The 14,446-nt window shown below is 36.1% G+C and overlaps 1 protein-coding gene across 2 annotated transcripts in view; it reads left to right on the top strand.

Moving 5' to 3' along the window:
- The window catches only part of Nup58 (nuclear pore complex protein Nup58), a 271,379-nt gene that overhangs the window by 162,069 nt on the left and 94,864 nt on the right, over window positions 1-14,446 (top strand). For both annotated transcript variants that reach the window (XM_090402967.1, XM_090402968.1), the window contains exon 8: window positions 10,597-10,715. In XM_090402967.1, the coding sequence (XP_090259093.1) occupies window positions 10,597-10,715 (119 nt within the window). The remainder of the gene's footprint in view (window positions 1-10,596; window positions 10,716-14,446) is intronic.

Below are 14,446 nucleotides of genomic sequence, written 5' to 3'. Positions count from 1 at the left end.
TGATCGAATATCATCTACTCCTGCTGCCTTTCCACATTTCAAGCCTTTGATGGCTTTTTCTACTTCAAGTATGGATATGTATTCCTGACTGCATACCTGGTTAGGGGCATTTTATCACTGTGCTGTCATCACTGCTTGTTTCATTTAGCAAATTTTCAAAGTAATTACTCCATACTTCAAGGATATCTTTTTCTCCCATTTTCATTTCACCTTTATCATCTCTAACTCCTTTTACAGCACTCTTTCCTCCATTCCTAAGCTTCTTCAACAACCTCCAGAATATTTTGCCACCTTCTTGATATTTATTTTCTATGTTCTTGCCAAAGTCCTCCCATGACTTTTGTTTAGCTAGTTTTACACAATGTTTAGCTTTCTTACATTTGTCTCGGTATTCTCTAAGAGCACAAGCTGACTTATTTGCCAGGAACTTTATATGCTTTCTTCTTTTCCTTCACTGCCTCCTTAACTTCCTCTTTCCACATTGGAGTTTCTGTTCACAAAATCGTCGATCACATTGTCGAAGTCTATTTCATCACTCAGTTGCTGATTTATAGACAGTAAGGCAAGATTTCATGAACGCCAAAAAAAGTGCCGCCAACGGTGGAACTCCCCCCCCCCCCCCGTCTCCCCAGCTGCGCCTCTGTAACTTAGTGGTCCGCAGAATTGTTTTAGGTATTTTACTGGTCCTTGGGCTTAGAAAGGTTGAGAAACGCCGGTCTAGAAATTCTGTTCTAGAGACCAAACACAGTACTTATTCAAGAAACATCAGGCCTCCAACAAGTGTAGAAGTGGTCTCACACCAGGTGAAAATCTGCAAATCATGCACACAGTGGGATTCGAACCTGCAATCTATCCATTGGAGAGTGGGCACACCAACCATTTGGCAAACCAGGCCATCTGTTGCATTGCAAGATAAAAATCTGATTTTGAGAGCTGCTTTTTGGCATGAACCCAGCTTGTTCTTTATAAAGTTTTTCTTCCACAATTTTTCTCAGCATTTTCTCAGGTATGCTAGCATAAATCTTACCTGGAACATTTAGTGAAGTAATTGTTCTGTAATCTTCCCATTCAGCTTTAATGGGAAGTGTGGGAACTCTACTCCAGTCATCTAGAATTTGTCATGATAACCAGCTCTGATTTATGCAGTGTATCCACCACAACACTTGTATACTGCCGTGTTTGAGTATATCTTGTCAAATATCATCTACTCTAGTTTGCCTTTCCACATTTCAGGCTTTTGATAGCTTTTGCCACCTCTTAGTTTTGATACGTACTCTTTATTGCTTTCCTTTTTATTTCTTATTTTATTTTAATGCTGTTCCACCTATGTTTTGGTCTTCCTCTGGTTCGTTTCCCTGCCAACCTGGCAGAGAACTCTTGTTTTGCTAATCTTTCCTCGCCCATTCTGTTTATGTGACCATACCACCTGAGATTAACTTTGCTAACGCATTCCTGGATGCTGACAATGTCAAGTTCTTTCCTAATATCCTCATTTTTAATATGATGTTGCTATTGATGCCATCTGTTCATGCCTCTAATCTTTCTCAGGCCTCTCATATCTGCGGTCTCTAGTCTTTGGTCAAGTGTTTTACTTCTGACCAAGCTCTCAGATCCATAAGTTAAAACTGGTTTGAACACTGTCTTGTATACAGCTAATTTAGTGTTCTGACTAATTTCTCTCTTATTCCATATGAATTTATTCAGTTGACTTCCTACCATACCAACTTTGTTGATTCTGTTGTCTATTTCCATATTTAATTTACCATCTTCACTAAAAATCATGCCTAAGTAACTGAAATGAACTATGCAGTGCAGCCACTGAAAGATTTTTATACCACCATATTTCAGCATTTCTGGTCGAATATCATCTACTCCTGCTGTCATTCCACATTTCAAGCCTTTGATGGCTTTTTCTAATTCAAGTATGGATATGTATTCCTGACTGCATGCCTGGTCAGTGTTTTTTATCACTGTGCTGTCACCACTGCTTGTTGCATTTAGCAGTTTTTCAAAGTAACTACTCCATACTTCAAAGATATCTTTTTCTCCCATTTTCATGTCACCTTTATCATCTCTAACTCCTTTTGCCACCTTCTTGATATTTATTTTCTTGCCAAAGACCTCCCATGACTTTTGTTTAGCTAGTTTTACACACTGTTTAGCTTTCTTACATTTGTCTCTCTATTCTCTAAGAGCACAAGCTGACTCATTTAGATGGAACTTTTGATATGCTTTCTTCTTTTCTTTCACTGCCTCTTTAACTTCCATTGTCCACCATGGAGTCCTAATTTTTCTATCCTTGCAGACAGTTTCACCACATGCCTCTCTAGATGAATCGATCAGGGTTTTCTTCAAAGCTTGCCACTGAATCTCCAAGGTTTGGTTGCTGTTCTCAAACTCTTTCATTTTTTCTTCAATAATCTTTGTGTATTTTAGTCTACAGTTCACATCTGAGAGCTGCTCAATTTTTTTTCGCTTTAAAACTTTCTTACATGTTATTCTTTTCAATATGAAATTCAATTTTATCCTGCTCATGACTAAATAGTGATCGCTTCCAATTTCAAATCTTCTGTAAACCCTGGTGTCCTGCATCAGGGAGAAAACATCACTATCAACAATAACATAGTCAATGAGACATTTCTTATTCCTTGCCTCTTCTCTCTCCATGTGAATTTGTGCACATTCTTATGATGGAACATGATGTTAGTAATAACCAATCCATGTCCTGAGCAGAAATCCAACAGATATTTGCCATTATTATTAGCTTTGCTCTTTTCTCCAAATTTTCCCAAAATATTTTTGTATGTCTGACAATCATTTCCTACTCTGCTATTTAGATCCCCAACAAGGACAAACTTTTCCTTTTTCATTGTGTCAGTTGCTTTTTCTAAAACCTTAAAACATTCCTCCACTTCTACCTTAGTAGAACCTTCTGTGGGACCGTAGGCACAAATAAGTCTCATTGTTCAGTTCCCCATTCTCATATATGCCCACATTACTCTACTTGAGTCTGCCTGCCATTCAAGAAGATTAGCCTCGTATTTTATGTTGAATACTACTGCTACTCCTTCTTTACCTTGATTGTCATTGACTGAATATAACATTTTGTGTTTATTGTTCAGAAAGATCTCACCAGTTTTTGTCTTTTTTGTTTCAGTCACCCCTATTATGTCGATTTGGTACTTATCTAATTCCTCAGCTAGCTCAATTTCTTTGCCATTCAGGCTTCTTATGTTGATAGTACTGATCTTTAACTCTGGTGATGTTGAGTTTGGGTGTGCTTTCAGGTTTGTTCCAGTAGCTGACTTTTCGCTGTTTGCCCTGGTTCCCTGGCGAAAACAACGCAGGCCTTGTTTAATCGGGCGACAGCCCAGCCAGCATGAAATTTTGTCATGTTGTACCATCATATTTTATTTTGGTTTAATCAATAAGAATACAATTTGGTTGGCTAAATCCCAAATTGACAGCCCATTCTCATTCGTTCAGTATCCAGGAGATACCCAACAGGGTGCACTACGAGAAGGTGAGGATTGGACATTAGGTCAGAAGCCCTGGTCAGTTCTCCGTATTCCTTTAAAGGCATTTAAGCACCCCATATATATATATATATTTTATTTTATTTTTTCATTTATTTTTTTAAATAGTCTGGAAAACCTGCTCTAGCGACCAAAAACATGGAATTTAAGCCTCTAATAAGTGCGACAGGGTTCACACCAGGCAATGATATTCTTCTTCCACCTAAAGACGATCACAAATATACATGCCCACATTCGAATCAACAGCGTGTTGGTTGGAGAGTGGGTTCATTCACTAGCCAAGAAATTATATTCTTGTTTTCATCCTTTATCCAAGTGTAAGCAAACAAAGTTTGCACATGAAGTAACTTCACGACAGTGCAACTCGTATGTAGAGGCTAATGACTTCAAATCAATTGCCTTAGTATCCCATAATGTAAAGCACATATCCTTACAGACTTGTATGATGTTATGCATACCAGTCATGAAGCTGCTTCATCCAGAAACTTTGTTTGCTTACACACGAATAAAATATGAAACAAGAATATAATTTCTTGACATCTTTAATTTATAATAAAACCAAGGTGACTGTACCAAGGTCAAAGTTGCTGATTATCTATCTGAAATTATAAAGATTAAATAATATAAAGTAATAATAAGATTTTAAGAAAATACATATGATGGCACAACAAATGAGAATCATGCCAGTTGCAGTGTCGAACAGTTAAACAAGGCTACTGGTGTTTTTGTCAAGGAACCAGTGTAAGCAGTGGAAAGTTAACTACTAGAACAAACTCACGCTCATCATTTAGAAGAAAAGGAAAACACTCTCAATATCAGAAGAATTGAAGATAAGAACCATCAATATAAGGAGTATTATTGGAAAGGAAATTGAAATAGCAGAACTGGAAAAGCATCACATGAACATTGACATCACTGAAAGAAAGACAAAAACAGGTGAAATCATACTAAATAATAAGTATAGGAGGTTTTATTCAGACAATAACGATCAAGGAATGGAATGGGTAACGATAGTATTCAACACAAAACATGAAGATAAACTTCTTGATTTGAAGGCAGTTGCAAGTAAAGTATGTAGTCAAACTTCAAATTGGAGAAATGGATAAGGAAACTTATTTTTGCTTATGATTCCACAGAACGTTCTCCACAGGAAGAAGTAGACAAATTTTTCACGCCATTAGAACAGGCAGCTGACATTAAGAAATTGGACAAAATAGTCCTTGTTGGAAAATGAAACACCAGAGTAGGAAATGAATCCCACCAAGCACATCAAAAATCATTGGGAAAATTTGGAGAAAAATGAAAAGCTAATAATAATAATTATCTCCTGGATTTCTGCTCAGGATATGAACTAGTCATTTATGTTGAAACATGATGTACTAACATCATGTTTCAACATAAATTTCAACAACATTTCAACATGGAGAGAATATGCCAGAAATAAGAAGCCTCACTAGCTACATTATTGTTAATAGTGATATCTTCATTCTGGTTCTGTAATATGACTTCTATGACTTCTGCATTACTTCAACCTTGGTGTCACTTCTGGGTCTGACTCTCACTGATGAGACCTTGGTAAAGGTCGAAACCAGTCTGGGTAGTGGCCCTTCCCATAATACATAGCATCACACATGTTGTAAGGATATGTGTTTTGCATTATGGTATATTAAATAGGCAATTGATGTGAAGTCATTAGTCTAAATATGCATGTTGCCGTGTCATGAAATAACTTCATGTACAAACTTTGTTTGCTTACACTTAGATAAAGGGTGAAACCAAGAATATAATTTCTTGGCATCTTTAATTTACACAGTAGCAAATATTACTATAACAAACTACTCACAGTTTTACTGAAGTCACTAAGGCTTTCATTGTCCTATTTCTTTGTCCTATTTGTTATGCTGAAAGAAATAGAACTACAGCGAGAATGATTTTGTATATAAACTGTATGTTTAATTCACATATCATTGCAAATTTGTATAAATTCAAGTTAATATCTGAGCTATGAATAATTACTATCATTGTATATATTTATTTTAAATTCTTAAAATTTTATTTATAATTTATGTGGATAGTCTGAAAAGTTCTCAGCCTCGAGCATAAATGGCAACGCTATTGGCAGGATTTTTTTTATAAGCATCCATGTGAAATTGCAAGTCATTCTATCAAGTAGTTTTTTTTATACAGCTGTCGGAAGCCAAAGTGTTGTGCATATCCTTTGAAATTGATAAAATTGAGTATCATGCGGTTATAAAATTCTTTGTAAAAGAAGGTTTTAACGGCAAAAGAAATTCATTTGATGTTCATAAAAGTTTATGGCCACTCTTCTCCTTTGTTTTTGACAATTAAGAAATGGGCTGCCTGGAATGTCCAAAAAGTGTATAAACACACGAAATCATTGATCAGTGCATGATATGGTATTGGATAACTGGCGAAACGAAGTGCATGAAATTGCTGAGACTATAGGCATTTCAAAACCCAGCCATGCTTAGTAAAAACTTAGCATGCTGGTCTGAAGCCTGGATAAATGGGGAAGGTTGAACGCAGGGCTAGTAACCCAGTCTCAGAAAAAAAAATGTTTTGCTATTCAAACTGAAACCTTCCAAAATGTGATACCGAATGAAGAAAATAGAATATGTTTTAATAAGGAAATACCATGAGCAGACATATGAATTCAAAAATATAATAACGGAATAACTCGCATAAAATATTATTTAATAGTATAATTTTCGCCTGTGTATCGCAGGCATCTTCATTACATTTATAAAGCTAATTGATAACTGACAATTCCAAAAGGCGCCACCTAAGTAGCTAATGTAAGATAACTAAAAAGGTCAATAAATTTCCTAACTAAAAAAAAAATATATATATATATATAATATATATACAATAAAAAATTAGGAAAGATTAGTTGATTTATAGAGTACTATCTCCCATAAAGGGAATTTATTTATTCATATGCAATTTCCTCCCTTTTCTCCCCCATGCCTATTGGGGTGAGTTGAGCCCCCCCCCTCATGGGGGTTTCAGTATTTATGGCTGTAGATCAGTGTGTGTTCACAGGGCTGGTTTGCCTGCTTGCGGGATGAAAAATCCCAGATAAATGGGGGGGACCCTGCTGTCCACCCCGAAGACCGGCTAATTTGGCTATGGCTAAGGATGATCCTTAAGCTCCTCACGTCGGCGACAGGAATCGAACCCAGGACCCTCCTTCCCCAGGCATATGGTTGCGAAGCGCAAAGTCACTAGGCTAACCGTGCAGACATAAAGGGAATAGACGTAAACCATTGGATCTATTTAAGTTAGAGTGATATAAAGTTTCACATGTTTTTTTATAAAGCCGTTCTATGAGGAACCGACTTTTTTTGTGAAGGACTCTTGTCTTGTTCCAATGAACTCTATGTCTAGTGATGATGGCATGTTCTGCAAGTCCAGACTGTTCAGGTTCAAGGTATTGACTGGTGTTCTTCTAGCCGAATAGAGGTAGATCTTCCTGTTTGTCCGAAAAAAGATAATCCACAAGAGCAAGGAATCTGGCAGACACCTAGATAACTAAGATGTGGAAGTTTGACCTTTGGAGAAGTGAGAAAGGTGGAGATTTTTCTGAAAGGTCGAAAGGACAAAAATATTCAGTGGTTTTAAAACTTTTGCTATATGTTCACTAATGGATAGAATACATAAGGGAATAGAATACATAGAATGCACGTTATTTCTTCTGTATTTGAAGAGGAAGACATATTAAAACTACTCAAAGCTCTTTTGATGAAGGAATTCTTATATCCATTAGATAAAAAGGAGGAAATAATATATTGCAGTTCTTGTTGTAACAGATCGTCTGAAGAACAAAATGAGTGGGCCCGATGAACCAGTGTTTTAATAGTTCCTGCCTTTTGACTGGGATGGTGATGAGATTCAGCATGGCCTGTATGAGTCTTCTTTCTATAGACTGAGAAATGTAGGTTACCATCTGGTTGGCAAAGAATTAAAAGATCTAAAAAGGCTAACTACTTATTTGATTCTACTTCTAGGGTGAACTGGATTCTTGGATGAAGTGTGTTTAACTTAGAAACTGTTGAAGTTTATCAGAAGAGCCATTCCAGTTAGCAAAAATGTCATCGACATATCTAAACCAATGAGTAGGTCTGGGAGAAATGTTGTTAAAAATATGTTGTTCAAAGTGCTCCATAAAGAAGTCGGCGATAGCAGGAGAAAGAGGATTGTCCATTGCTTCCTTCAATTGTTGATACAACTTGTTTTTAAAGGAAAAATAACCAGAATTCTGGTTATTTTGCAGATGATATCTGCTTACTTTCACAGAAGCACCAACATATAGAACAAAAAACCACAACACTTGTAGAAACAGCCAAAAAAGTTGGTGGAAATTTATTTTTGCACCTGGTTAGACTATAATAAGTTTAGTTTAATCCTTTATCCAAGTGTAAGCAAACAACGTTTGTGCCTGAAAATATCTTCAGGACTGAGATAAGGTGGTACATCCCTTTGCAACTCTAAATCCAGAGTAATTTAATAATAAGGTGATACACCGGTTGGTGTATAGGGCAACTCGTATAGGTAAATATGACCTCTCCATTGCTTCTGCCTTAGTATCACCACTCTGGGTCTGCTATGCGAAAGGAAATGGAGATGTGTTTGAGGAAAGAAGATAAAATAATAGTAAAACTGGCTCTAGATTGGAACCCACAGGGTAAAAGAAAATGAGGAAAGCCAAGAGAAACATGGAAAAGAACAATACTGAAAGAAATAACAAATATTAATAAAGACTGGAACCAAATAAAAGCAGAAGCAAAAAACAGAGTGGTGGAAAATGGTGGTGGAAGACCTATGCTCCCATGTGGAGTGAAGAGGATTAAACAAAAAACAAAACAATAGGCATTTCAAAAGAACATGTGGGATATATTTTGCATGAAGAACTGCAAATGAAAAAGCTTTGCACAAGATGGGTGCCACACTGATCAAGAAAACGCACTCACATAAAAATCTCTGAAAAGTGCTTGGGGCATTTTAACAAGAACAAAACTGATTTTGTTTGTCGATTTATTATTATGGATGAGACTTGGATTCACCAGTATGCACCAGAATCAAAACAGTGGACAGAAGCCGGTTGTTCAGTGCGAAAGAAGACAAGGTCGTGGCATCGGTGTTTTGGGATGCTAAATGCATTTTGTTTATTAATTATCTTGCAAAAGGTAAAACAATAAATGGGGAATATTATTCCGATCTTTTAACCAGACTAATCGAAAAAATTCGTGAGAAAAGACCCGGTTTGCAGAAGAAAAATATCATCTTTCATCAGGACAATGCACCTGCCCACAAAGGTGTTTTGCCAATGAGAACATTAAGGGAACTGCACTATGAATTGTTGGAACATCCACCCTATTTCCCAGATTTGGCTCCCTCTGACTTCTGTCTCTTCCCAAAACTAAAACTCTTCCTCGTTGGTCACCGTTTTTCTATGAATCAAGAGGTGATTGCAGATCTTACTGAGAACCACTACAGGGACGGGATAATGGCGCTGGAGCATCGCTTGAAAAATAAAAATAATTTTGAAATTATAAATTTGTTTTTTCATTGTTAGGCCAAGAACTTTTCAGACCACCCACTTATGTATATATTTATTTTCAAAAATCTTCAAATTTTATTTATAATTGTACACGCTTCTACAATTTTTATTTTGAAATTGATTACAACTTATGCACCAGGATATGCATCTGTAATACTTTGTTCATGCTTATACCTAAAAACAGTTAATATGTTGACATACACAGTGTGCCCATTAAGTAAGCAATGAGAGTGATTTTTTACAGGACAGCACTTTGAATAAAGTAACAAATGTGTTTATAGTTTTGTCAGCTAGAGTGAGTTGTAATCGCAGGTGCAACTTTTGAGTTGGGTGATGCAGCAATTTTTGTGTGGCAACCTTGAAGTAAGAGTAAGTGGAGCATATCAGAAGTTGTGTCATCATGGAGCAAAGAGCTGTGATAGGATTTTACTGTAAATTAGGAAAAACTCTCAGAAGTTTACCAAGACCTAAAAGAAAGTTTACAGTGATGATTGTCTGAGCCATGTAGTGTTATGCTAGTTTTCCGCATTTAAAGAGGGGATGGAATCCTTCGAGAATGAACCACGCTGTGGACGGCCAATTTCTGCACAGACAAATGAAATTGTGGTGAAAGCTAGGGAAATTGTTACCCATGACAGGTGAATAACTACTGTCTGTACAGCTTGGTGTTAGTAAGGAAATGGCCAGATTAATCTTAGAAAGAGATTTGCACAAGAGATTAAAGTTTGTGTCACACTTGTTGTCAAAATTTCATCCATACAGTTGATCAAGATTGTGATGTGTTGCAAAGCATTGTCATTGGTGCTGAAGGTTGGTATTTTCACTTTGATCTGGAAATGAAACACCAGAGCATGGAAAATGGCATGGAATGCCTTCTCCCTGGCAGAAGAAAGTCAGGTTGCAAAATTCATGTGTCAAGACAATGGTCATTGTTTTTTTTGACACTCCTAGAATTATCTGCCATGAATTTATTCCTGAGGGCATCACTCTGAGCAGTCAGTATTATTTAGGAGTAATGCAACGTCTGTATGCCTGCATGTGACATGTCAGGAAAGAACTGTTCCACAACAACAATGCACCTGCTCACTGTGCACTGCCTGTGAAACAGTTTCTGGCTTCAGGTCAATCTTTGTAATTGAACATCCACCCCCCATTTGCCAGATTTGGCTCCTGCAGACTTTTTCCTCTTCCCAAAGATGATGTGTACCTTGAAAGGGGAGCACTTCAAGGACATTGAGCGATGCAATGTGACCCAGACACTGAAGGAGGTTCTCATTCAGGACTTACACCGTGCCTTTGAACACTGTACAGATGTAAATGTTGTGTGGAGTAGAAGGGAGATTATTTTGAATCTAAAAGTAATTAGAATGTTGACACATCATGTATTTCTAGAAAATTTTTCAAAAAAATCTTTTCTGATTACATATCTGTTATTGACTAGGGGTCTTATTTTTCAATAATATGATTTCTTCATTTTAGATACTTTCATAATATGGCGAGTGCCTTTGAACTACAAATGCAGAGTTACAGAAAGCAAATTGAACAATTAGAGCAACATCTGATGTCTGTTTCAAATTCAGCTTTGTTAACCCCTCATGGTAAGTTTTTTTAACAATTTCATCATAATCATCATCATCAAATTCCTGATATATACCCTCAAGGAGTGTACAGGACATGATAGTACTACATGAAAAATTTACATCATTATCCTCCAAATCAGTCTGTTATCTGTTAAAACTCCAACATTATCAGATCTCATATTTCTATCTTCTAAGGCACTTTTTACTGTATCAGTCCGCCTATATCTTGGTCTTCCTCTGGGTCTTTTTCCTGCCAACCTGGCAGCGAACACATGCTTTGCTAATCTTTCCTCCCCCATTCTGTTTAAGTGACCATACCACCTGAGATCAGCTTTGCTAACATGTTCCTGGATGCTGACAGTGGCAAGTTCTTTCCTAATATCCTCGTTTTTAATATGATATTGCCATTGATGCCATCTTTTAATGCCTCTAATCTTTCTCAGGACTCCTATCTGCTGGTCAAGTGTTTTACTTCTGACCCAACTCTCAGATCCATAAGTTAAAATTGGTTTGAACAGTGTCTTGTATACAGCTAATTTAGTGTTTTGGCTAATTTCTCTTTTATTCCATATAAATTTATTCAGTTGACTGCCTACCATATCAGCTTTGTTGATTCTGTTGTCTATTTCCATATTTAATTTACCATCTTCATTAAAAATCGTGCCTAAGTATCTGAAATGTTTAACTTGTTCTGTAGGTTCTCCATTTACAATGCAGTTGATATTTTAAATGTTTCTGCCTATTTTCATTGTCTTTGTCTTTTTATTGCTGACCTTCATACCATATCTATTACAACAGCTATTTAATTTAGTCAGAGAATCTTGCAGACTCGTAGCAGATTTATTTAGAAGTATAACATCATCCGCATAAAGCAAGGAGCTGACGTTAACATCTCCAATTTTGATATCAGGTTCAGTACTACTTTCCTTCATAATGTGATCGCATATAGATAATAAATAACAGAGGTGATAACGTACTTCCTTGTCTGACACCAGATTTAACATTAAACCACCTTCCTGTACTTCCTTCAATTCTAACTGCTGACTTACAACTCAAATTAAAACTAAGTGTTGGGCATTATATCAAGCAATACTTAGTTTTTATTTGAGTTGTAAGTCAGCAGTTATATTGACACCATATAACTGTAGTAGTGTTTTGAATAGCTTTTCTCTTGGTACCTTGTCATATGCCTTTTCCAGATCTACAAAACTCAAATACAAATCTTTGTTATTTCTATCTGTATATCTTTGATAATTGTTTTTAACAATTTTTATATTTAAAAAAAAGCTACATAATGTTTTACAAGTTAAGTAGAAATTTTATTTCTATATACTTTTCAGTATATTTGCATCCAAGAATACAATCCAGAGAAGAAGGATATTATGCTTGAAATGCAATGGCTTCAAAGTGTATACACATAAAATGTTTGTACATGAAATTGTTCACATCAGGATACTCATTTTCTTCCATAATGCACAGTACTTGCTTTCTCAGAGAGAACTTAGGCTAATATGCATCAGTGATGCTTTTTGGTGGGAAAGGTTAAATCTCTGTTACAAATCCTAGAACTTTCATAAGGCCCTTTCATATCAAAGTGAGTCAACTGGTGGCAGAGATTTTATAGTTGGTAACTCAGGTTTTGCATTCTAAAAAACAGATAAACTAGCCAGAGAACACATGCAGTTAACATATATAATAGACTCTACTTTTATTGCTTCAGTTATATATGTCCAGACAACAGCCTTTCTCTGGAATGTATAATTGTGCATGAAGTGAATTATGTCATGACTCTTACTTATCACTATACAAGTAGCCTTGTCATGCAAATATTTCACATTCAAGCTTTTGTTTGCATGAACTGTAGTAAAATAAGATGCAACAGAAACATCCTTTTTTTTTTTTCTTCTGTAGGCACAGAATTGAATTGAATGCCATCATTCTTCCATTTTACTCTTAGCATGTAAATATCTTGAATATGAAAGTGATCAAGAATTGATGTAATTTAGAACCTATGCAACTGAGATTAGCATTTACTGTAATTGATATCATAGCAGAGCAATTCCAAAACCGAAAGTAATATCTTTTATATGTGGATGATTTTTAGGTGTATTTTTTTTAATGATTATTCCATACCAAAGAGGTTGAATAACCTATTATATACATTAATACCATGGATGAGTGAGAAGGAACTTGTTTATATTTAGTTTGAAGAGCTGTGGATTATATTCTGTGGGAAACACATAAGATTGGAGATTGTTCTGTTCCGGAGGGCAGCAGTGACCGGAGATAAACAAGAAGGTAAAATTTGTTCTGTGAGTTTGGAGATGTACTGTAAAGAGTGTATTGAGTAGTACTGCATGTGTTTCACAGGCTTTCACAGAGGGCAGAGGAATTATTGATGCCAGTTGAGGTGAACGTTGGTAGTATTTGAATTGCTAATTGCAGACAGGGGACATTCATTTAAATCAAAAATGGCTTTAATTAGATCTCACGTTGCTGATTAAATTTGACCAGTACCACAGATTTTGAGAGCCATGTATTATAAAGATATTAACTCTAGAAAATTATTGAAGTAGTTGAAAAATGAAAACTTTGCAACAAATCAACTTACATGTATCATGAAGGTTGTTTTCTTGATCATAAATTAGTAAATAATAATATTTGGTTAACCGATCAAGTGTTGATCAATTTTATTAATTAACTGGACCAACTAGTTTCGCCACACTTATCTGTTGGCTTCTTCAGGGCACTTACATATAGGTTTAAACACTCTCACAATTATGCGTAACTGCAAAACTGACATGAATAAAAACTGACTAGAATAATTACAAATAAAATAGTATCGAACGTGAGTGAAACACGTATCGTGTGTACAAGATCAGCTAGCTGTTGCTGAGGAACCTTCTGTAGTTTGTATTAAAGTTCATTTCTTCCATTTTTAAGGCTCTGATTAGGGTTTTCCATATCTCTGGGAGTATTAGGCCTTGATTTCTGTTAAGGTTCACAGTAGAACGGGCGACTGTGGCTGCTTCTTTGAACATTCTTGAATGGTAATCTTCCTCTAAGTAAGGGGAACAGCTTTTGTCCCACTTGATGACATGGTTAGTTGTGGAGAAATGAGACGATAGGCCAGAAATATCCTGTCTGTTGTTTTTGACATAGCCAATGTGCTCCTTTTGCCTGATTTCGAGGCTTCTCGAAGTCTGTCCGATGTAATTAGAGCCACATGAGCATGGAATATTATAGACTCCAGCATATTTGTAGAAAGGATGGTTGTCTTTTGGAGATCTTAGTAGTTTACGAATAGTATCTATAGGCTGAAATGCTACTCTTATTTTGTGTTGTTTGAGGAGATTGGCGAGCTTGTTGGAGATGCCACTTACATATGGAATTGCAATCGTTTTTATATATTGAATCTCTTCTTGTTCTCTTTGTGGTGGTTCAGAGAAAAGGATTTTATTGACTAGTCTTCTTGGATAGCCGTTCAAGTATAGATTGTTGGAAATAAATTTTAACTCATCTTGAAGGGTCTTGTTGTCTGTTGTGATGCAAATAGCTCTTTTCTTTAACATGTGTATAATGCTGAGTTTATGTGATATGTGGTGAGAGGAGTTAAAATGTAGGTAGCGACCTGTATTGGTCGGTTTTCTGTATACACTGATAGATTTAAACTGCCATCAGTTTGTTTTTTGATTAAGATGTCTAAAAACGGAAGTTGTTTTTCTCTTTCAAGTTGTTTTCTCTTTCTT

Source organism: Typopeltis vanoorti, chromosome 13 (genome assembly GCF_054136105.1).
Source record: "Typopeltis vanoorti isolate ZY-2024b chromosome 13, IOZ_Tvanoo_1.0, whole genome shotgun sequence".
NCBI classification, from domain to species: Eukaryota; Metazoa; Arthropoda; class Arachnida; order Uropygi; family Thelyphonidae; genus Typopeltis; species Typopeltis vanoorti.
Note: the sequence above shows the minus strand (reverse complement) of the source record. Positions and strands in the feature narration are given on the sequence as shown.